The sequence below is a fragment of the Haemaphysalis longicornis genome, unplaced genomic scaffold (assembly GCF_048455015.1).
Source record: "Haemaphysalis longicornis isolate Haplotype H1 unplaced genomic scaffold, Haemaphysalis longicornis Haplotype H1 scaffold_10, whole genome shotgun sequence".
NCBI lineage: Eukaryota > Metazoa > Arthropoda > Arachnida > Ixodida > Ixodidae > Haemaphysalis > Haemaphysalis longicornis.
In genome coordinates, this window is record NW_027526204.1 from 14,515,372 (window position 1) to 14,537,084 (window position 21,713).

At 45.8% G+C, this 21,713-nt stretch overlaps 1 protein-coding gene across 1 annotated transcript in view; it reads right to left on the bottom strand.

Annotated features, from left to right (window-relative positions):
• Positions 1-21,713, bottom strand: part of LOC144159727 (complement factor H-related protein 5-like) — a 123,310-nt gene that overhangs the window by 35,835 nt on the left and 65,762 nt on the right. Inside the window, exons 6-8 of the mRNA XM_077691430.1 lie at positions 14,034-14,222; positions 12,296-12,478; positions 4,611-4,808 (exon numbers count right to left, since the gene is read on the bottom strand). Of these exons, the coding sequence (XP_077547556.1) occupies positions 4,611-4,808; positions 12,296-12,478; positions 14,034-14,222 (570 nt within the window). The remainder of the gene's footprint in view (positions 1-4,610; positions 4,809-12,295; positions 12,479-14,033; positions 14,223-21,713) is intronic.

Here is a 21,713-nt window from a genome sequence, read left to right on the forward strand (position 1 = left end):
CTAGTCAGTGAGCGGAAGCGGTCGATCCGCTTGGATGAAATCAACTAACACTGCTCCCATCGTTGCCACATTGCGACACTAATTATACCGTTGCCGTTTTATGATGTACTAGAAGCAGAAAAATGTGTCACCAGTTTTTAAGACCACGGCCAACCCAAAAACAGCAACCACGAAAACACATCCTGCTGCTTCTGCCTAATATTAATAATGAGCAGGGCTATGATGATGGCTGCTTAAGTAATCGCTAATTAGGCACGTTCGCATTCCTATGTTAACCAGGAACGAAATCGTGGTTCAGGTAGTAAGAAATTATGGTGGGTTCTTGCAACTCACAGGAATGTGATGTAGAAAGTTTCGCCGGTCTTTCGGGTAATCAGCTGGTAAACTTATTGTGGACTTTGAGGCCGCGCCCGTCATCACGTGATCAGCGCCCCCGACAGCACCCTTCAAACCTCGCCTGAAGCCTCCTGCAGATCCGGTGCTCAACTTTCTGTTAAAATTCGCGGCCACGGTCGTTCCGCTCTCACGCCATACCCAATGTCCTTTTGATGGCGCCCATTCGGAACTGAGGAATATTTACAAGTTCGCAAAAAACTTGAAACGACGAACCTTTCAGCCTTTGCGTGATACTCCTGCCGAGTCGATTGCGCACATTCCGTTGTTACGTTTCCTCTTTTTTTCCCTTTTGTTCTACCCAGTTCATCATGTTTACAATAGTTTTGCAATTTCTAACCGATGTAGATTTCTATTGCATTCCTCTTATTGTTGTTGTTGTTGTTTTCACTGTACATATACTTATATCTTTGTGCAAGCTCCACCCCCCCCCCTTATGAAATGCCTTAGGGCCTTTAAGGAGGAAAAAATGAAATAAAATAAAGTGAGATGGGGAGGGGGTTTGTGGTGAGAAATCTAGAGAACCCTTAAATTGTCTGAGCCGCCACACTCCACCCTTCCTCCAGCGTTGCAAGCGCGGATTCCGCTGTGCGACCTTTCGACATCGAGAGAGATATCGTTGCCCGTATAAAAACTGCCCTTTCGCATCTTTCGCGACGGGCGGCGGGTTTGGCTACTTGTGTAGCCTGGAATTGTGGAAAATCTCCTTTCCCATACTTTTTGTGCAGGATGATACAGGGCTGAACGAACGATTTTACGTATCCGCAGCTTGTATGGGAACTCGCAGGATTTCCGTGTAACAAGAAACTTTAAAGGGACACTGAAGTGATATGTAAACATTGCGGGATTACTAGCGCAAATTGTAGTCCGGAGTCCCCAGGCCATGTTTCGACCACTCTAGGCGCGTTTACGCGATTTTATTTAGTAGAAAAACTAATTCGAAAACGCTGTCCTCCTCTCTTTACGCTCGCCCATTTTCTGTGGCGTTTTCGTGTGACGTCAGGAGGGGATGAGCTGGCAATTGGCTGCGCCACGGCTGCGCTACTGCACGGCTCCCCGGCCGACAGAGTCAGTCGGCCCAGCGTTTCGTCCGCCGGCCGCCGGCGGGTCGTCGCAATCAAGGAGGTTAAAAAAAAATTGCTTGGTCGCAATTCGTTCGCTTAGTTGAAACGAAGTCAGGACACGTTTGTGAATGGAAGAATGTGCCTTTCTTTACTTGGTTTTTTTGTACACTGTATCTAGCTCCAAGTCAAGGTCGCTTCACACAAGCGCTGCACATGCGACGCTTCGCTGACTGGTACGCCAGTAGGAAAATATAAGGCCTCTTGAAGGCGGGAGAAGAGTCAGCGAAGTCAATATAGGTACTAAGCAAATAAAATCAACTGATATTTTTACCGTACAGCGTAAAACTAGGGCGCGGGAAGCACTTTTTTGCGCTGGGCGAACAAGCACAGCGGTCCAACAGCACGACTACGCATCTGCGAACGCTTTTCCGTCTACGAAATGCAATTGCTAGACGTGAGGTACTGTGGAAACTCGGGCGACGTTTACTGCACGATCGCAGTACAACAAATAGTCACCTAAGCGGCTTGAAATGCCAAAACTAAATAAAAGTGTAAACCGGTTGTACAATATATACCCTATATTAGCAGAGCTTTCGCGTCCTGCTCCGTAGCCTAGCAGTTTGGGGCGCTAGGAATTCATCGTAAATGTTTTGCGAGTCACGAGTTCGAATCCCCGCGGGTACGTGCTTTTTTTTTTGTAAGTTAACTTTTTTGTTTTCCGCCGATGTTTTCTATATTGAGTTCACCTTTTTTGGGGCCGCAACGTTCATGGCTACACGAACTAGTTCACAAAACGCGCACAGGCTGGCACTGGCGCGCTAGCGAGTTCTCGTTGGCGTGCTGTTGCCATAAGCACCGACTGCTTGCAGGCAGTGGGCACAGGCCAGAATGAACAGACCCTTGGCCTGGTGCGAACACGCTTTTTACGATACAGGCATGAGGGAGGCAAGCTCCAAATATGGGGGAAAAGCGCATGACATTTGGGCGTCTGCGGGTACACGGAGGGCGTTCATGCACTGCGTAGGTCTCGGCTAGTGAATGCTACGACTACAAGCCGTCCTGGGAGGCTTATCTTGTGCATTTTACAGCCGACAACATGGCAGAAGCGCGGTACGATGATTACTGAGATATTGAGAATGCCCACCCAACAAAGCCATTGGTTAAGTTTTACAGAACCGAAACCGAAACCGAAACTTGTGTGATTGCTAACCTTGGGCATCGTCCAATCACGGCGCCCCTCCTCTCAACGTCACAGCCTTAGTTGGTGCGGCCGCCGCAAACCGCGCATGGTAGTTTTTCTTCTTTCGCGCTTTGTAAAATAATTACCGATTTGTCAACCGGATAAACGATGAAAAGTGTGCTAATTTGAGCCAGTCTACGCAGTGCAAGCAAAAACGGGAGCTTGACAAATTCACTTCAGTGTCCCTTTAAGAGCCGTCTTCTTCCTCGTCCGACCATTTCGCGTAGAATTTTGCACGGTAGACCATAATCGCGTTTCAGCAATGCTAAGGTGTATTTGAGTTGTTGTTGTATGAGTGGTTTTTGTGAGAAAATAAATGTTGTATGCGTAGGTGCCGGGAGGCCTGCATGCACTCGTATTTTTATGTATATATTACACTAAACGAAACAAATAAAATTTCGGCCTTGTTTAAGAAAAAAAAGTGCTATACCGTATTGTTAGGGCAACGTCTCTTTTTGTCATTTTGCCACGACGACGTGTAAGAATATCTCCCTGGCTACGCCCCTGCTCAGTGCTTTGTCTCAAGGTGGCTCGTATTGCATGCGCGACACCAGCCTAACATCCACAGCTGCTGCTGCTTCCTTATACCGGAACGTGCTGACTCGCCCTTGGTCAGAATACTCCTCTGACCATCCTTCCACACCGCGGCTTTCCTTACCCACTGCGATATTTCCGGCTCACTCGCCGATTTTATGTTCCCTTTTGTGTGCCTGACAACACTTTTTTGTACATCACACGAGTTCTAAGAAACAAAACGATCCATGGCTCTCGTGTTTACAAGTTTTGGCTGCCATTTCAATAGAAACATCGATTCTTCTCCATGCACGTCGGTACGCACTTTTGCGTTCATTTTACCAAAATGAACAAAATTTCTGGCCACGTGCAAGGCACACCGTCGCTTGATTTGGTTACTTTTTTTCTTGCTCCTTTCTAACAGATAGAGCTGTATTTGCGTATATGCAATAAGCGACCTTACTAATTTAAGCTCAATTCGTGTATTTTTTTCTCGTAGACTTCGAGAAATTGAGTATCGGTGTTTATTTGTCCAACGTATCTTTTGGAACCCTGCACAATGTTTGGCGCCAATTGTTAACCTTCGTTATTCGCAAGGTTGTTTTAGCTCACGCAGGATGTATTACCCAACGCCAGCTCTACCGTAACAGTAAGCAGGCGTGGAAAGACTTCAGGACTTGTAAGAAGAATTCAGGTTGTAAAGACATTCATTAAGAATGCAGCATGTATCCGTTTTTTGGGTATATTCCCACGTTCGAACATTTGAGTGTTATGCAGAAAGTATGAATACTTTGACATATTTTTCGTATACAGAAAACTGCAAGGCGGAAGCCCTTGGCATCCTATGATTCAGTGTCATGTTGTGAGGGGCAAAAATTGCACAAAAGCGCGCAGAAAACTGGAACGCGGGTTACGCACCCTAAAATGCCCAACATTTGGGACTCTCGAAATATTCTTCACCAGGAGGGCTCAGAGAATCACTCAACGACGACGCAGATCCTAGTCGCGGTAGGGAAGACCGAGAAATTACGTAATGGCGGAATAGGTCAGGGGGGCTGGAAATATGGTTCTTCATAAAGGCGGTTAATAGAAAACGGCTATGAATGAAGCTGCTGCACCGGCCCGACGAAAGGTGCAGGGCTTGACTTACTTTTGAACTCCACTTTTGAACTCCACACGGAGTTCAAAAGTAAGTCAAAATAGGGCCCAATTGTGCTTATGCCTTCACATTTTTGGAATTCTCTATGAATCCGTAGTACGTTTTTTTCTGATTATGGTGCAGATATGCAAAGAGCGAGCTAGCCATTCACACAAAATTATCTGATGGAAAGATTACTGTACATCATTACAAAGTACAAGTTATAACGGGTATAAATTATAACAGGTATAAATATACTCACCGAGGCAGTGCGGCGGAGTGGATGCCCAGGTTTTATTTTGAAGACACTCAATGCTGGAATCACCGCGTCGATCATACCCTGGGTTGCAACCGAAAATAACTCTACTCCCTGGCACAAAGTGGCCTCGCAGTAAACGAAATCCGTTGTCTGGGGTTCCCGGGTCTGTGCACGAGGAGCGGTTCTTAGCAACGGTCAACCCTATTAAGGTGAAAAGAGCGTATTTTCAGTGAGGGTTCAAAAGTTCTAAACTATCAATGTAAAGCCCTTTGTGAGTTTTGTACAATATTACGCATAATAAGTGGGGCACAGCGTGCCACTACGCCGCCATCGGAGTAACTGCTTGAAGTAGTCGTGGCTTTGTTACATTTGATTCTTCTTGTCTAGACGCATCGTTTAAAACTTTTCACGGGATTCTGCTTTGACGGGAGAATGCGTCAGACTCTCTGTATTTCATTTTGCAGTACTAAGGTTGACGAGCTCAATTTTTCTTTATCTAATTTGACTTCTTATTTCTGTGTACTGCGTTTGCGCGAAAGCTGGTTTTCGCGTGATACTGATTCTGTTTTGTTCTCTGGGTACAACTGCGTCCCAACATGCCTTTACAAAAGGAGCGGCTGTGGTGTTGCATTGTACGTGAGGCCATGTGCGCCAGAGTTCTCCGCAACTAAAATAAAATAAACGATGATTCTGAATGCATACTTTAGTGTCGCGACGTCCTGATTGTTGTTATATAGCGTGCAGAAACTCCACCGCTTCACAATTTTCTGCTTTTTCTGGAACGATTGTTTGAAACTTTGTTTGAAACTGTTTGAAATAATATTCAAAACATTAAATTAAAACTGAAAAGCATTAACGTTTTTATTGGCAATTGTAACATCAATGTCAGTCTGGATAGCCCATGTAAAGTATTTCAACCATATAGCTCATCGACCGTGATTAAATTACCTACAAGAATTACCCCAGCGTCCTGTTTAACGATTCACCTCTGTCTTACTAGTTTCTGCCGTGAGGACTTGAAAGCGGGGTTTGCGCATGCGATCTTAGTGAGCATCGACCAATATATGATCTTCTACCCTGTAAAAAGTACACTAGGTCTGAGCAAGAAATCTATATTAGGAACCTCAAATAACGAATGATACAATATATTTTCACGGAAGCTTGCACCCATGGGCAAGGCTTCAGTGGCGAAGCGCTGCCGGAAACATCGTTAAGTTTCAGCATCACTGTGTTTGCATAGTTCCAGTGCTGTAGTCGTCGTCATATGAATCGAAGAGGTCGTCGTCGTCTTCGCGGCGAGTGGTGGATGCGACATGATACTCAGAACTGTACGTCCACCAGCGCTTCGTCATTGACTCAAGGCAGCGGTGGCGGGACCTGCAAGTCGTCTCGGGAAGGAGTGGCACATTCGTAGCCATGTATCCAAGTATCCATCATGCTTCTAGAGAATGCGACGGCCGCTGCGACCTGACTCAAGCAGGGTGTCTTCTTCAACTTTAGCTTAGCGCTGGAAGTTTTGCGGGGCAGCGCTCGACGACAGCGCTGAAGTTTCTCTTCTTTTTTTTGTTAAAGCTACTCCGGGAGCCGGGGACTCGGTGTTTGCCGCGAGGCACACGCTCACGAGTGCTGGGCATTTTCTCGCTCTTCATGGTTTGTGCCAGTTTTTTCTCTTTTTTTGTAAAGCCACGGCGTGTGCCGAGGACACGAGGCGGTCATCTCTGATGTAAACTGAGATACTGTGACTGGAAACGTGCATGCGAATGGTGCTTTTGACGCCTTTCTCATGCCCTTTTCATCAGCCTACTACACATGTTTCTCTCTTAAAAAACAAAAACAAAAAAAAACAAAAGAAAACGTGTAAGCACTGGATAACTTCGGAATTATGTGTTATAATACAACATTGAAATGAGTTATTTCAGAGATTTTGTGAAAACTAAAAGGAATAACTAAATTCCGCCGTGTAAGTTAGCACAAAACAAGTTGGGCTCTGACCTGAAAAGGTCCAAACATGCCGTTTATGTGCAGAAATTTGAGCAAATCAAGATAAATCCTCGAATGGTCTGGCAGACCATTAAGAAAATATTGAGTGCAGATATTTTCAAGAAGAAAGTTCCGTTTCGTACGGATGGTTTGTCAAATGTTGGTGTGGGAAATATATTCATTCCCAATTACACTGCTGTTGGCCTACCCTCAAACGATATTGTTCAAGTACCATGCGAAGAGTTCCTCCATTTAAACTGATCTGGTATGGGAGACCATTAAGAAAATATTCAGTGCAGATATTTCCAACAAGACATTTCATTTTCCTAGGAATAGTTTGTCGAATATCGATGTCGGAAATATAATTATTACCATTTTACTCCTATTGGCCGCCCCTCAAACAAAACTGTTCAAGGACCTTGCGAAAAGTTCCTCCATTCAAACTGACCTTATACAACATATTTATACCCCTAAGATAACAACTAAAAAAAGACGATATTTTTGTTAATAGTCGCGTGTGCCGCCGGAGCAGATAACATTAAAGCATGATCAACTATACCAGTTTATGACATAGTAAGCATACGACTTGCATATATATTTAATCTTATATTATGGCACGGCGAAATTCCAGACAAAATAAAATTAGCCCGGGTGACGGGTATTCGTAAGGGTGGTTCAGCCAAAGTATTAGGTAACTATAGACAACCCCTATGTATATGGAACTACAGAGTATCTCTTATCAATATTTGAGAAATATTTGAGCGGATTGTAAACAAAAGTCTGATTGGATGGTGGAATTATAACAACATAATTGTGAGTGAACAATTCGGTTTAAGATAATAGAGGTCAGCAGAGACACATTGGGTGTATTTCTTTAATTAAACAGCCTTTAGACAATGTTCAACATGATGTAATTTTAAACAGCTTTGAATTCTCTCTACGGCATCCGTGGCACAGCACGGTCACTGCCATAAAGCTATTTGTCGTCTAGAACGCATTATATGGTCATAAATAAATTCATACAAACAAAATATTGAATGTGGAGGTACACACGGATCAATATTAGGGCTTATAAGATTTTTTTAAATACATAATTTACTGAACATAGAGGTGAACTCGAGAATAGTCTTATCTCCTGACGATAGAAAAGTTTTTTTTTTCATGTAAAGACGCAGACAATGTTTTCTACCAAACGAATAACGGGATAGGCCGCGTAAGTGTATAGCTTGCTGCTAATAAATTATATAAACAGTAGCAAAACTAGGTACATGCTTTTTAGATCGAAAAATAAGAATATAACGACTAACGACTGTATTATTTCGATAACTCATGTATTAGTCAATCACAATCGATTTGTTTTCTGGGTGTCTTGTTCAAAGCGTTTCTGTTATGGACACCAGGTGTCGACTCGCTACAAAACGTTCTTTCCGAAGCAGTAGGTGCTGTAAATAGCTTGCCGATTTGTGCTCCAAATCACTTAAACGACAAATTTATTTCGCACTCTTCTGTCCCACGTTAAGTCTCTTTTGTTTAGTATGGTTGGACAACTAGGCAAACAAATCTAAAAATTATCATGGCTTTACAAAACTGGCTCCTCAGGCGGTTGGTAACGTTTCGCTCCAAGAAATTTGCATGCCTTTTATTATGTAGGAAGCACGGAATTATAGTCATATGCACATTAGGACAGGATAAGTTGTCGTTAGAAATCTGACCCCAATACAGTAAGGCAACAGTTATCCGCAATTAAATATCACGAAAAGAGAAGTCCCTACGAATTAAGAAGCAAACTGGTAGCAAAAACTCCCGTTAGGACAACTAATGGGAACCAGCTGTCGGTTTCACAAATACCAGACATAGTGTATCAGTACCCTACGATACCACGTCTACTTCAAACTACTATCCCGCTACAGGTGTTCAGAACTAAAACAAAAAACATTTTTCTTCCTCCTGAGTAGCCCGGGTTGTGTGGGTTAGCATTCGACGATTGTTTTATTCATTTTCTTTTATAAAGTAAAAACGTCTTGATTTTTTTCAGTTGTACCTGAAACAAAATGTTGTATACTGTTTACTTTTCTTCTTATGTTACATGCAATAATTTATAGATCTTTGACAATGGTTTCTTTGTATCCAGTTGTCTGATGCAAATGATTTATAACAGGAGTTGGAACTTTGTTAGCCAAAAGCCCTTGTTATCTCAGAATATTTGTCCTGTTCTACCTATTATTCCCTTGATTCTGCCATGTCGAGTTTCTTACTTTTTTTATGCCTTTAAGGGTGGCATGATCTCGGCAAGCATTTGTTGCCTTTAGCCTTGTCACTCGAGACAATACATGTGTAAACATTGCCTCAAATAAACGCAAACCACGACAAAAACATGACACATTCCCACCAATCTAGTTGATTTTATTTCAGAAGGGGTGCATGGACCCCAGAGATTCCCCAAGGACATTTCAAGAATCCCGAAAGCCGTCCGCGAAAGGTTTTTTTCTTTTTTCTGTTTTGCCAAGCCTTCCCAGCAATGCAAGAAGTGGCTCCGCTGCATGATTTGGGCGTTTAGTTTTTGTCTCCGTAGCACAAGTTTTACGTTCGCTTTTTTCATAACCAGCCAGCTATGCGGCAAAGCCGGAAACACAAAAATGACTTATAGATGCCAGAGTAACTTGTTTGACATTATGATAGGCATGAGCAAAACGGTTAGATACAAAAGGCAGACATTATAGCACCGATATAAAAATGGTATTATTGGGCCCCCAAGATATTTTGCAAGAGAAGAAAAGGTCCCCTGCGCACCTATAGTTGAGAGCTACTGCTCTAGTGGTTGGGACTTCGAGGCTAAATTAACAATTTCGAAAAGCTTAACACAACACGCGAGATGTGTGAGCGAGCGAACGTTCAACTGTAGGAAAAAAGTAGCCATGTATCTGCTCGCTCCGCTACAAACGATGTCTGAAGGCTATGTAATACCTCTTCCACGTGTGCCACAGAACTTTCCTTGTCTCTTCTCCTCTCACCGTTTGTGCATTCCTCATCCCTCTCGTTCAACCCACGGGGTACACAATAGGGCATTTGAGTAAGGCAAGTCAGCGGTTTAGCTCTGTGAGTTTTTTCCTCCCGGAATTGGTATTTTCACTGGAACTGTACACCCCGTCATCAACAGTGAGAACGAGGTTTTCCGATAACCCTGGCAGTAATAGGTGCATGGGATGACGCGCTACTATTTTACCAGGACCGCTGAGGCAATACGTTCGGTGTTAACACTTTTTTCGGGTGTTTTAAATGTCAGGACGTTTGCGGAAGCCGGTAAAACTACAATGAAAATTCCGTAAAGTTATTATTTACCAGCCTATTTTATCATAAGTGGGCGTTCGTCCTAGGTACGACATCCTGGCTTACGTGTTACCATTTTTTTAGCTGTGGGATTTCAGGGTATGGTTACAACCCAAAAATGACGTTTTTCGAACCTTTTCCGTTAACTTGTAAATGTAAACGTTGTTCAATTAGAGAACCCACGAGTGGCCTCCGAGCACCGCCATGAAGCAATGATTGTCAAAGCATCGCGTCCCGATAGCCGAACTCTTATTATTACGTTTTTGTTTCTCCTGTCTCTTGCTTCAATAGGTTTTTGAGACTTAGTACATACCCAAGTTAGCCTCGCGACGTAGAGAGGAAACTTATCGGCATCTCCTCATTTCTACACCCGCAATCATGGCGTTCAAATTGCTCTTGTAAGCCTTAGTACTCTCCTCCAACGTTTTTGATTCTAGGGCCGCAACACATTCACTACGTCAGCTTTGCATGCCAAAGTCGCCGAGTTTTAGGGATATTGGAGGGGTGTGCTAGCCTCCCATTTCAAAAGTTCTAACTTGGTTCGACAGCCACCCAGGCCAACATTTGCTACACATTGTTTCAACTCAGGTACGCTGTTTCATTCTTTGTGTCAAGGGCCGTTTCACGCGCTGCCTGTCTGCCGGGAACGCCGGATTCACGACGTAGCGAGTTGACGCTTCTGCAATAAGACGGATGGGTGTCTTCGCTCGGTTGCTCTTTAGAATGACACACTAGGGTTGTCTGATGTATGGTGTTAGAAATATTTGGCGAAAAGAGACGAAGCGGGCAAGACTGCAGGATCTGGTTTGAGCCGCATCATGCCCTAGGAACTGAGAGAGAGAGAGAGAGAAACAACTTTATTTATGCTCAGGGATCAGGTGAGTGAGGGGGGTGGGGGCGGTCCACAGGGCCGCCGCGACCGCCAGGGCCCGGGTGGTCACCAAGCCTTGACTCGATGCCTCCGGGTCGCGCAGCGCCTGCTCCCAGAGGGAGGGGGAAGGAAGGGGGGGAAAGGGGTCTGCTGGGCACTCGCACAAGGAATGCTAGTGCGTGTCGAGGGCCCCGCAGGCAAGGCATGTTGGGGAGTCAAAAAGGTGTGGGTGGGTGTGAATGGGCTGAGTGCGGTGTGGGAAGGTGTGGGTCTGGAGGACGCGTAGGCAGTGAGCTGCGTCTAGGGTGAGTTCGGGATGTGGTGGAGCGCACTGGCGGCGGAGGAGGCGGTAGTGAAGGGTGATGTCTCTTTAATGCAGGAGCCCGGCGGGGCTACCGGAAGGGGCACCGCGTGTAGGCGTAGTTGAAGCGGTGGCCCGGTCTACTAGTTCACGACCACGTACGTTCGCCACTTCATTAGCGCCTACGCCTGTGTGGGCTGGAGTCCACAGCAGGCACACGGTGTCGGTTGGGGGATGGGTGGTCAGAATATTCAGGGCTTGTGGGGCGATGTTGCCCCGGAGAAAATGGCGGATGGCTGTCTGCGAATCGGAGAAGGGGCTAGGAACTGAGCCACGGCTGTTGCTCAGTCGCCATTGGCGCTGTCCATTCTTCGAAAGGCGCGGAAAGTAGCGGGGAATGGCAAGAACTCCTCCACCTTCCCTGATGACCTTGCGGCCGAATTCTAATATGCGCACGGGCCTCCAGGTCACGGCCCGTACTAGCCACCCATGGGTATTTGTAGTATTCTCAATACCTGCATGCACCGCCACCTAACACCACCGCGGCCACCAGGGAATAAAGGTAAGGCTCTCCCCATCGCACGTCATTAGCCCTCCTTTAACATTGCTTCCACTTTGTTCAAATCCGGCCCTTCTCTTTTCTGTAAACCTATTTCACTCACGCTTCATTCCTCTTTCCTCCCTTGATTTTACCTCCCTCAATCTCCCGGCTCATCAACCTTTCCTTCTTATCGCTAACAGTTTTCAATGCTTTGAAACAACATAAACTTGCAAAAGTGTTAGGTTAAGGCCTTCTCCGCATTTTAGGCACTCTTACGTTATGAGGCGCCCCGCAGTGCACTGCACCGGATTAGTTTTGCCAGGATGGTGATCTTTACCGAGCTCCGAAATCTCCCCACATGGTCCCTGTTGCTTTTCGCTTCCACTGGAGAGGTATCCACTGCAGTGGAGGTAGAACGTCCGTGGGTTCACCCAAACGCCTTAGCCGCTGCGCCATTGCGGCGGCTTTGAAAAGAGTTTGAGGTAAAGTGACAAAGAAATTGGTAATTCCAGAAATTTCAGTCAAATGCACAGTTGCGCAAGGATAAGAGAAGCAGTATATTTCGGAACAATTATCCAGGGATCATTCTAAGTTCATATCTAGGTATTTATATGAATCGCAGAACATCATCAGTATTAGCAACTTCGCGAAGGCTCTTTAAAACTCACCTCGATGCAAGCACATCGTCGGTGTTCCATCCCACCGTCCTTCTTCGACGCACATTCTTTCAGCTGAGCCGACGAGCATGTAGCCGTTGAAGCAACCGAAACGGACTTTTGCTCCAACGGCTGTAGAGTTGGTGGTATTAATATAGCCATTCAAGGGGGTCTTTAGAGGCTCACATTTGACATCTGTAGATGTAAAACAATTACACATGAAATTACAGAGCAGAAAGATATGTCTGCCCTCCAAGTACGTTGAAAACAGTAACCTGAACTTTTCCTACAAACGTACGACGACTTTCTTTACAAGGTGTGTTTGCTGACTTTTCTTATCGAACAAATGCATTTTGCCAGCTCTTAATTATGTATAATGTCGACACGGTGCTATTAAACCTTTAAAAGGGTCATGAAGACAATACACCGCAATGTTACGTCTGAAATAAATAACTAGCCTCGGTACATCACTGAACTGAACTCCAGCTTGAAACTAATTTTAAGCAGAAAGCAATAAGAATTGAAAACAACTTTCTCAATGCACTGAAGTGCATGACAACGTAATAAGCAGAATACCGAAACAATTTACCATTGTGTTCACTAAACAATAACATTTATGTGGTGCCTTAAAAGGGAGCGAGAGGCACTACTAACACTGCACAGTGGGGTTTCTTGGTGGTCGCTTTGGTCAACAGCCCCCAATCTTTCAAACAAGTCCTGTGACGTCTGGTGAGTCGACATTTACCAAAAGTGAAAATGTATGTTGAGTCTTTTGTTTTCCGTATTGCTGGATGAGCTTTTAGAAGCTTGGGTTCAAATTGGAAATACTGTTATTGTCTCAAATGGATCTTTCAACTTTCGGTTTTGATCTTTGTGACGCCTTTAATGGCGGGCACAGCGTTTTTAGTGGTGGAAGAATTTCAAATGTACTCCACAAATCTTTCGCGTCGGTGCCTTATTCCCTGCGTAGCTGCTACGGTGCGTGAACCCATGGACTAGTTACTATATCCCTCATTACACTCGTAGCGCCCTTGAGGAAAGCAACGGCGTGCCAGTGCCTTTGCTTAGAAACTGGGTGTTAGACCAGTTCCTCAAGAGTATACACCGGGTAATCATGAGGAATTAGACTTACACCACAAGAACACTCTACACAAAAAAATCGGGCAGGGGTTGTGGCAACATTGCTTGCCATATAGCTAGCTTTATCGCTTCCAAACTCACTGTAAGAAATTCGATATTGCTTATGCAAGTATCATGGCACCCAAGTCCCCAGCACAAAAATATTTCCGCATTTTAATTCACCTTACGTTACTCTATTGCCCAAGGATGATTTTTTTTCGGCATTGTTCTCCTGCACTTTCACCTTGTTGGCCTACTTGCGTACTAGACTGCGTTTAGCTTCCGCAGCAACTGATGGCACATCCGACATTGAAGCACTTTTTATACCGAAACAGGGCGCAAGTTGCTACACCACCTTCAACAACGGACACCGCCGCAGTAACAGTTTCCCCTGGCGGGCTATGCATTGACGAGTGATGCCATCGCCTGTCAGCTCGAACAAACAGAAAGCAAATTGACCGCTGTACCTGCTGCCCTATGTGTTCATTTTTGTATTTATAGAACTTCACTGTGCAAGAGCCGCAAATTGACTGACTGATTTATGCTAGGAGCCATTTAAAGATAGTGCTGTGGTGAATTCACTATCTGGTGATGTAGTTACACCACTGTAGAAGCGTTCGATAGAACTTACGTTCGCACTTTTGTGTGCGGCCTAGCCATACACCTTCGGAGCAGAGCGAGCTGCGAGGGCCCAAGAGCAGGTAGCCAGCTTCGCACCCGAACGTGATGATTGTGCCGTCATGGAAAATACTGCTGTTGGGTTTTTGAAACTCGTTAACATATAGGTGGGGCTCCGTTTCAAATCTTCTGCACCCGCATCCTGCAGAGAAAATGACACGTAAATAATGTTTGATGACGGCCCATAAATTGATCCCTCGTATTCGAAACCACTCTGGAGAAAGTATTTTTTTCAGAATAAATTTTTTCAGAACCAAAACTTTCGAATAAAAAATTAAAAAACGGAATCTCTACAAAGTCAGAGGCCGACTACGTTTCTATGGGAAGAGTTCAGGAATAATTTAGGCACAAAAGTAATACGCGGACATCCAAGCTATTCTCTCTCTCTCTCCAAGCTATCATAAGGTTTCGGACGTGTGTAAATGGGAGGACGTAATTGAGTATATTTTATAGAAACTATAGGAATATTTTATTCCCATCCCCTTTATGCGAGGAATCGTGCCATGTGTTTTCCTTTTGCCGCAGAAAACTGGCAAAACACATCTTGCTCGTTGTAAGCGTATGTGCATCAGGCTAAGCCCGAAGTCCGACTTTTCGATTACTTTTTTGGCGGATTCGCATTATTTAGCGCAACGAAGCCTCGGAATGACATCCAGGGTTGAACCAACGTACGAAGTCATGAAGTCTGGCTAGGATATGATACCCACAAATCGATAGTGTTTGTGCATTAACGCCAACTGGTTTTATGTTATCCCTGAAACGCCAAGGCTAAAGAAGGCGGGCGTCAAAAGTGTGGCCGGTTACAAAGAAGCGCAAGCTTGTTGGTAGAGCGCATATTTTGGAAAAGCTGAGTGTTCCGATTGATGTCGGACCTTACAAGGAAAATGAAACGTGCTCATGCTTATATATTGTCACGTAGCCGAAGACGACGCAGCTCTCTTGAAGAAAAAACAAGTTTATTGGAGCGAACTTGTGCTTTCCAAACAACTCGAAGAATACACCAGCGGCGAAACAGCAGTCACCAAAGGGACGTGCGTAGACTGGTGTCGTCGATTCGAATGCCGCGGCATCTGCCCAGCGGGAATTTATCACTCGGCGCGAGGGTTTCTGGAATAGTCGAATTGTATCCACAACACTGTAGATCAACGAAGATTATTCTAGGCTGTTCACGTTAGTTCGGAACGCTCTCCCTATCACAAGAGATAACACATGCGGCACAGAAAGAACGGAACACGAGCCTCCCTTGGCACACACAACACCGATAACACAGACCGGACAGCCGGGCGGCAAAAGCAAAACACAAATAAACAAACCAAATTCATGGTTCGCGGCATTACCCCCTTAACACAAGTGACAGCTCGAACAAATAAAAAAAAGAAGTCCGTCATCGTGCGTAGAAAGGTTTTAAGCAAACCACGTGGACGACTTCGGGACGCGTCGTAGTCGTGATGTTCCGGAATCACCATCCGGGATCACCTCGTAGGTAAGGTGGCCGACACGTTGTAGAATCTCGTAGGGTCCGAAATAGCATCGTGGAAGTTTCTCACTTAGTCCACGTCGTCGGATGGGAGTTCAAACCCACACACGATCCCCTGGGTGGTACTCGGCGTCTCGGCGTCGGAGGTTGTAACGTTTCGCATATACCAGCTGCTGGTCCGTTGTGCGAACTCTAGCGAGCTGGCTGGCCTCATCCGCACGCTTAAGGTATCCTTGGACTTTGGCGTTGAGGTCGTCTTCTTCCACGGGGGGAAGCATGGCGTCAAGCATCGTAGTCGGCCGTCTTCGGTAGAAAAGCTGGAACGGTGTCATCTGTGTGGTTTCCTCGGGACATATGAGAAGACTTCGTCCCAAGTCTTATGTTCAACGTCGACGTACATAGACAGCATATCCGCGATTGCCTTGTTCAGGCGTTTCGTTAGTCCGTTCGTTTGGGGGTGGTTCGCCGTACTTCTTCGGTGATCCGTGTTGTTGTAGCGTAAGATTCCTTGCATAAGCCCCGCAGTGAAGGCCGCTCCGCGGTCCGTGATTAGGACTTCAGGAGCTCCATGTCGTAGCACAATTTGGTTTACGAAGAATTGGCGACTCTTTGTGCAGTCCCCCTAGGAAGAGCGGCGGTCTCTGCGTAGCGCGTCATGTAGTCTGTCGCTACGACAATCCACTTGTTCTGTGATCGTGACGTAGGGAACGGGCTTAGAAGGTCCATTATGATCTTTTTACATGGCCTCGATGGGACGGCGATCGGTTGTAGTATTCCGGCGGAGCTTGTCGGCGGCGTTTTTCGTCGCTAGCAGTCACGGCAACTCCGAACGTAGTGGGTGATGTCGGATGTAAGTCGGGGCCAGAAGTACTTCGCCTTGATTTTTGCAATAGTGCGAGCTGTTGCGCGATGTCCGAAAGACGAGTCGTCGTGGCACGCTTCCAAAATTTCGTCACGAAGGTCTGCGGGGATGACAAGCACATAGTTCGTTCTCCTTCCGGGGATGAAATTCTTCTTCACGAAGGAGGAGTTTTTGAGACTGAATGCTGGTAAGTTCCGCTTGAACGCCCTAGGCACGGCGACGTTGCGTCCTTCGAGGAAGTCGATCATGACGCGGAGGTAGGGGTCGGCTCTCTGCTGCTGGGCGGCTAGGTCGCTCTCTGTCCCGACTCCGAAGAACGCGCTGTCTTAATCGCTGTCTTGTGGTGGTGGGTCAACTGGGGCGCGGGACAGGCAGTCGGCGTCGGAGGGTTTCTGCCGGATTTGTAGACTATTGTAACATCGAACTCTTGCAGGCTCAAGCACCACCGCCCAAGACGGCCAGAGGGGTCCTTCAAATTGACGAGCCACCACAGCGCATGGTGGTCTGTCACAACCATACACGTATGGGCCAAATTTTGAAATCGCCGTTATAATAGCGAGGCACTCTTTTTCACAAGCTAAGTAGTTTTTCTCCTTCGACAGACAACGGCTTGCATAGGCGATTAATTTCTCGCAACCGCTATGTTTTTGGAAGAGGACGGCACCTAAGCCTATATCACTGGCGTCCGTGCGCATTTCCGTTTCGGCGTCTTCGTCGAAATGAGTGAGCACGGGTGGGCTTTGCAGGCGTATTCGCAGCTCGCAGAACGCTTTTTCTTGGTCGTTTTCCTAGCTGCAGGGGGTGCTATCTTTCCTCAAGCGTGTGTGACAATATTTGCACAGTTCAATCAAAACATGTTGTTTAGAATTCGCGAATAGGATACGCAAAGCATTCCACGTAAGACCACCCAGAACAAAAAAACTACCACTTCCCCTCGCGGGAACCCCTGTAGTGTAGATGCGACGCACAGGGGGTTCACGTTGCAGCGTTGGACAGCGGAGGAACGGCGCTGGAACGATGGAGCGGAGCGGCGCAGGCACCGCGTTTTACAGTCAAACCCGGCTATAACGAACCCGTATAGAGCGAATTATGGTATATATCGAACAAAAATATTTCAGTTAAGGAAATACATGGGAAACATATTCCTTATAACGAAGTTCACATCCGATATATCGAACTCTGGGCGCCTAGAATCGCCGCCGAAATGCATGATCTCGGAGCGGCGATTGAGATGCGGATTGGACGCGACCACGAAGCGAGAGCCGCGACTGAGACATTGCGCCTCGCACGGAGTGACGTGACGCCCAATACTCTCCGTAACTGTTTCCGACGCGCGGGACTCACGACGGAAACCGCCCTGTCAGCGAGTCCGGACCAAGACAGCAGCATCGGTGAACTGTGGGAAGAGCTCGCCAGCGTTCTCGATGATGTCGCGAGTGAAATCCGTCCGACGCTTATAATGAAGCGCTTTCAGCAGTCGATGTGCTCCGCCAATGCTTCTTAGATTTTTGAGGACGCGGACTCGAACATGTGCAAACAATGTTTCGTGTAGAGAATGCTATGCTAGTTGAAGCCGCCAAAACGAAAGTGAAAACAAAAATCACGCTTTTTTTTGCAACGTGGGTAGTTAAGCCGGAAAGAAGCTTTATTACTTCTAATAAATGGATTATTTTGGTATGGTAATGGCTACTGTACTGTGTTTGTTTCTGCATACGCGGATGGCGGAGTTGGTGAGGAGGAGGGGGGGGGATGGCGAGGCTCCCGCGGATTGCGAATTCGTAACAATAGGCTCGTTATATGCGGGTTCGGCTATATGAAACTATTGGATATATCGAACTAATCACGGTGCATATTGCAGTTCGCTATAAACGGGTTTGACTGTATAGCGCGCATAGCGGTGAAGGGACGCGCCGGCGCCAGTGCGTCTGCCGCGGCTATGACGCAACACAATCCAACACAAACCACTTTAATCTAATCCAATCGAAATCCAAATCCAATCCAATCCAATCCAATCCAAGCCAATCCAATCGAATCCAATCCAATGTCCCTCGCGAGAGAGTGTTCGCTATCGGAAAGGAGAGGGAGCGAGCGGCGGAGAGCGCAGCTGGCGCGGCGAGGAGAATGGGGGAGGGGCGAACGCCGACGACGACGCCGGATGCAGGGACAAGGCGAGCGAATGAGATGCCTTCGCATCTAAAAGGAAACCAATACGCTGCCGGGATTTGAACCCACCACGTTAATGGCTGCGCGCGACGCTTCAGCACTCTGCGCCACGGCTGCAGACCGTCTGTGGAAATAACCTTTATCTTCGATGGGCGCCCAGCCTTCGTGGCACGAATCAATTTGTTCTACTTGGTTTAAATAATTCCTGGCTGGTCAACGTCACGTTTCTCGAATGGGGTTTTCGCAGTAATTTTCTCTGACGGCGCCACAATTCCTGATAAGCAGCAACTGCGCTTCTAAGTGAAAAGAAAGCGATGTCAAATCTGTGCCCGGCTGCGGGTGCTATATCGCACTGCGGGAATAGTGCTTGCCGTGCTTTTGATTTTCGCTTTTCTATAAAGACGATGACCGATATCGATTCCGTATTACCTCAATTACCTTCCGTGACTGTGTTTCTGCACTATGCCCACCTTATGTTTTCTACAAGCCTGCCGGTCGCACACACATATGCAGTTTGCCGCTCCGGGGAAACGAAATTACTCCCGGGCATAGCGTCGTAGGCGAAAATACGAATCGCATTAGCGCTACTAGAGTGAACTAGAACACAGAGTGGTTCAAACCATACAGTTTCATACAATTATTTGTATGAAACTCTATGGTTCAAACGAGCTGCCAAAAGTGAATCAAAAACAGGGTAACGACAGAGGAACCCCTGAAGTCTTGCGATTGTCTCGCCGCCACGCGGTGATCAATGTCAACTTGAGCTTGTGCGTGGATAATTCAAAAACAAACAAATCAATGTATCTAAATTATACAAAAATATAAGCAAGCAAAAAATTATTTACACAAATAATTGCACTTCATTACTACAGCGAAAGTTAAGAGGAATTCCGTGTAGTCTTGCGATGGCGCCGCCGCCACGCGTCGGCCACCAACAACTATCGCGTTTTCTGCAACATGAACTTCCGTTACGCAGAGCCGTTGCATTGATGAAAATGCACCCCGTAGCTTGAACACCGCCCATACATGTTAAAAACCGGGCGTGAAGCGAGTAGTCCTCTAGGCTAAAATATGCTCCGGTAGCGCATCAGTTCTCCAAATATGTTTCTTCGCCTAATCTACCCTGGGGTTTGAACGAAGTGCTGCCGGGATCTGGCTAGCAGCGCGTTGCATGGACACGCACTGATGCGGCGAAGATTAAGCAAGTGTGGCATTGCATTGAACAAAAGCATGTATTGGCGTTGAGTTTCATAAAATAATATTTGTATGAAACGTGGAACGCGGAAGCGAAGGAAAACGCGGAAGCGATTTCCTGCGTAAAACGTGGTGGGGGATTGCGGGGATGAAAGAGGTTCGAAGAAAGCCCCAAAACGGCACGTGGTTTCACATGAAGTGAAAACGCGGAAGCGATTTCCTCCGTAAAACGTGACGGCCGTCCACGAGGCGGACGCACAAAGGCAAGGTCATGCAATGTAAGGACAATACAATGCAAACTAACGCTAATTTAAGCTATTTCCCATAAATACCGTAATATAAGTGAACATAAGGTTATATAACACATACGAAGGGGGAGATATACAGTGCCACATGAAGTTCTCGAAGAATGTTCATGCAAGATCATATTACCAATACCAATTGTTCAGTGCGAAAGGACACAAAATGATAATAATAAAAAAATGAAAAATAAAATAAAATAAAGCAAAGGTTAGAATGGTGAAGTACATGTACATTCGTGCCTATACGGTGCGGCAACAATACACAAGTAATACACTAACACAGTACAAAGTACATTACGTACACAGTACACTATACAAAGATTTGAAAAAAGAGAGAAAAGAAGAAGTAAAAAAGCTTCTCTTTAAGAACAAAGTTTATGAGTTGTTCGTTGCATCAGCCTTCTCCGGTGCCTGATTGGGCAAGCAAGACAATCGGCCTGTGTTTTCAGTTATGCCGCTCAAGACAGTGTTAAACTTGTAAATAAGGTACGATTCACGGGCTTCACGGTCATAATGCGTTTTGAAATTGGACTGAAGCACCGTGGCTGTGAACGCGTGGAAGGGGTGGCCTAGATTATTTACATGTTTAGATAGGGGAAGGTGTGTTAGGGACTTTATGTGTGCTCGGTGGTTGTTGATTCTCATTCTAAACGGATTCTCAGTTTGACCAAAGTACTGGGCGTGGCATATGGTGCATTCAAGGAGGTATATAATGATATAATGTTTGCGCTGTCACAGTCAAAGTTTCCTCTTATCTGGAAAGAGAATGAAGACGTGGTGCTGGTGGCGACAGAGGCTTTAGTCATCATGGGGCACAGTTCGCACCTAGGCTTATTGCAGGGTCCGCTGCCTGTGAAACGGGGGTGTTGACCTTAGATGACGTTACAATATCTCTGATGTTCCTCGGACGTCGGTACACGACGCGGGGAGGCTCAGGGAAAACACTTCGCAACCTTCCGCTTTGAAGTAAAATGTTGTGGTGTTTTCTGAGTATGCCGCTTACGTTGGAGGACGGAGCGGCATATGTTGACAGCGAAGCAAAGCAAAGAGAACTTGCTTTCCTCAGGGCCTGAGGAAAGCAAGTTCTTTTTGCTGAAACGTAGGCCACAATCGTGCTTTTACCTTGTTCGAAGTTTTTCTTCTGTTGTATATATATATATATATTAAGCTAGAGAAAGATAAAACTCACAAAGCGCGCAGAAATAGTATAAATAAAGAGTCTGGCAACGGGACTTGCCTTCATCAGAGTACAGTTACATAATTTTGCTGTCATGTAACTGTACTCTGATGAAGGCAAGCCCCGTTGCCGCTACGTAAGTAAACCTTGTTTGTTATTGTTCTTGCTGTGTATCCGACTCTTTACTTACACTATATATATATATATATATATATATATATATATATATATATATATATATATATATATATATATATATATATATATATATATATATATATATATATATTTATATATATATATATATATATATATACACACATTTTGAGAGGGTCGAGGACTCGTAAAGAAGAGCGGCTTATTCCGACAGGTGACGACCCAGGAAGACCCCGTCAGGAAGCGGTGATGATGATCCCAGAAGCCGAGATGATGACGATGAAGCGATGACGATAGGGCGT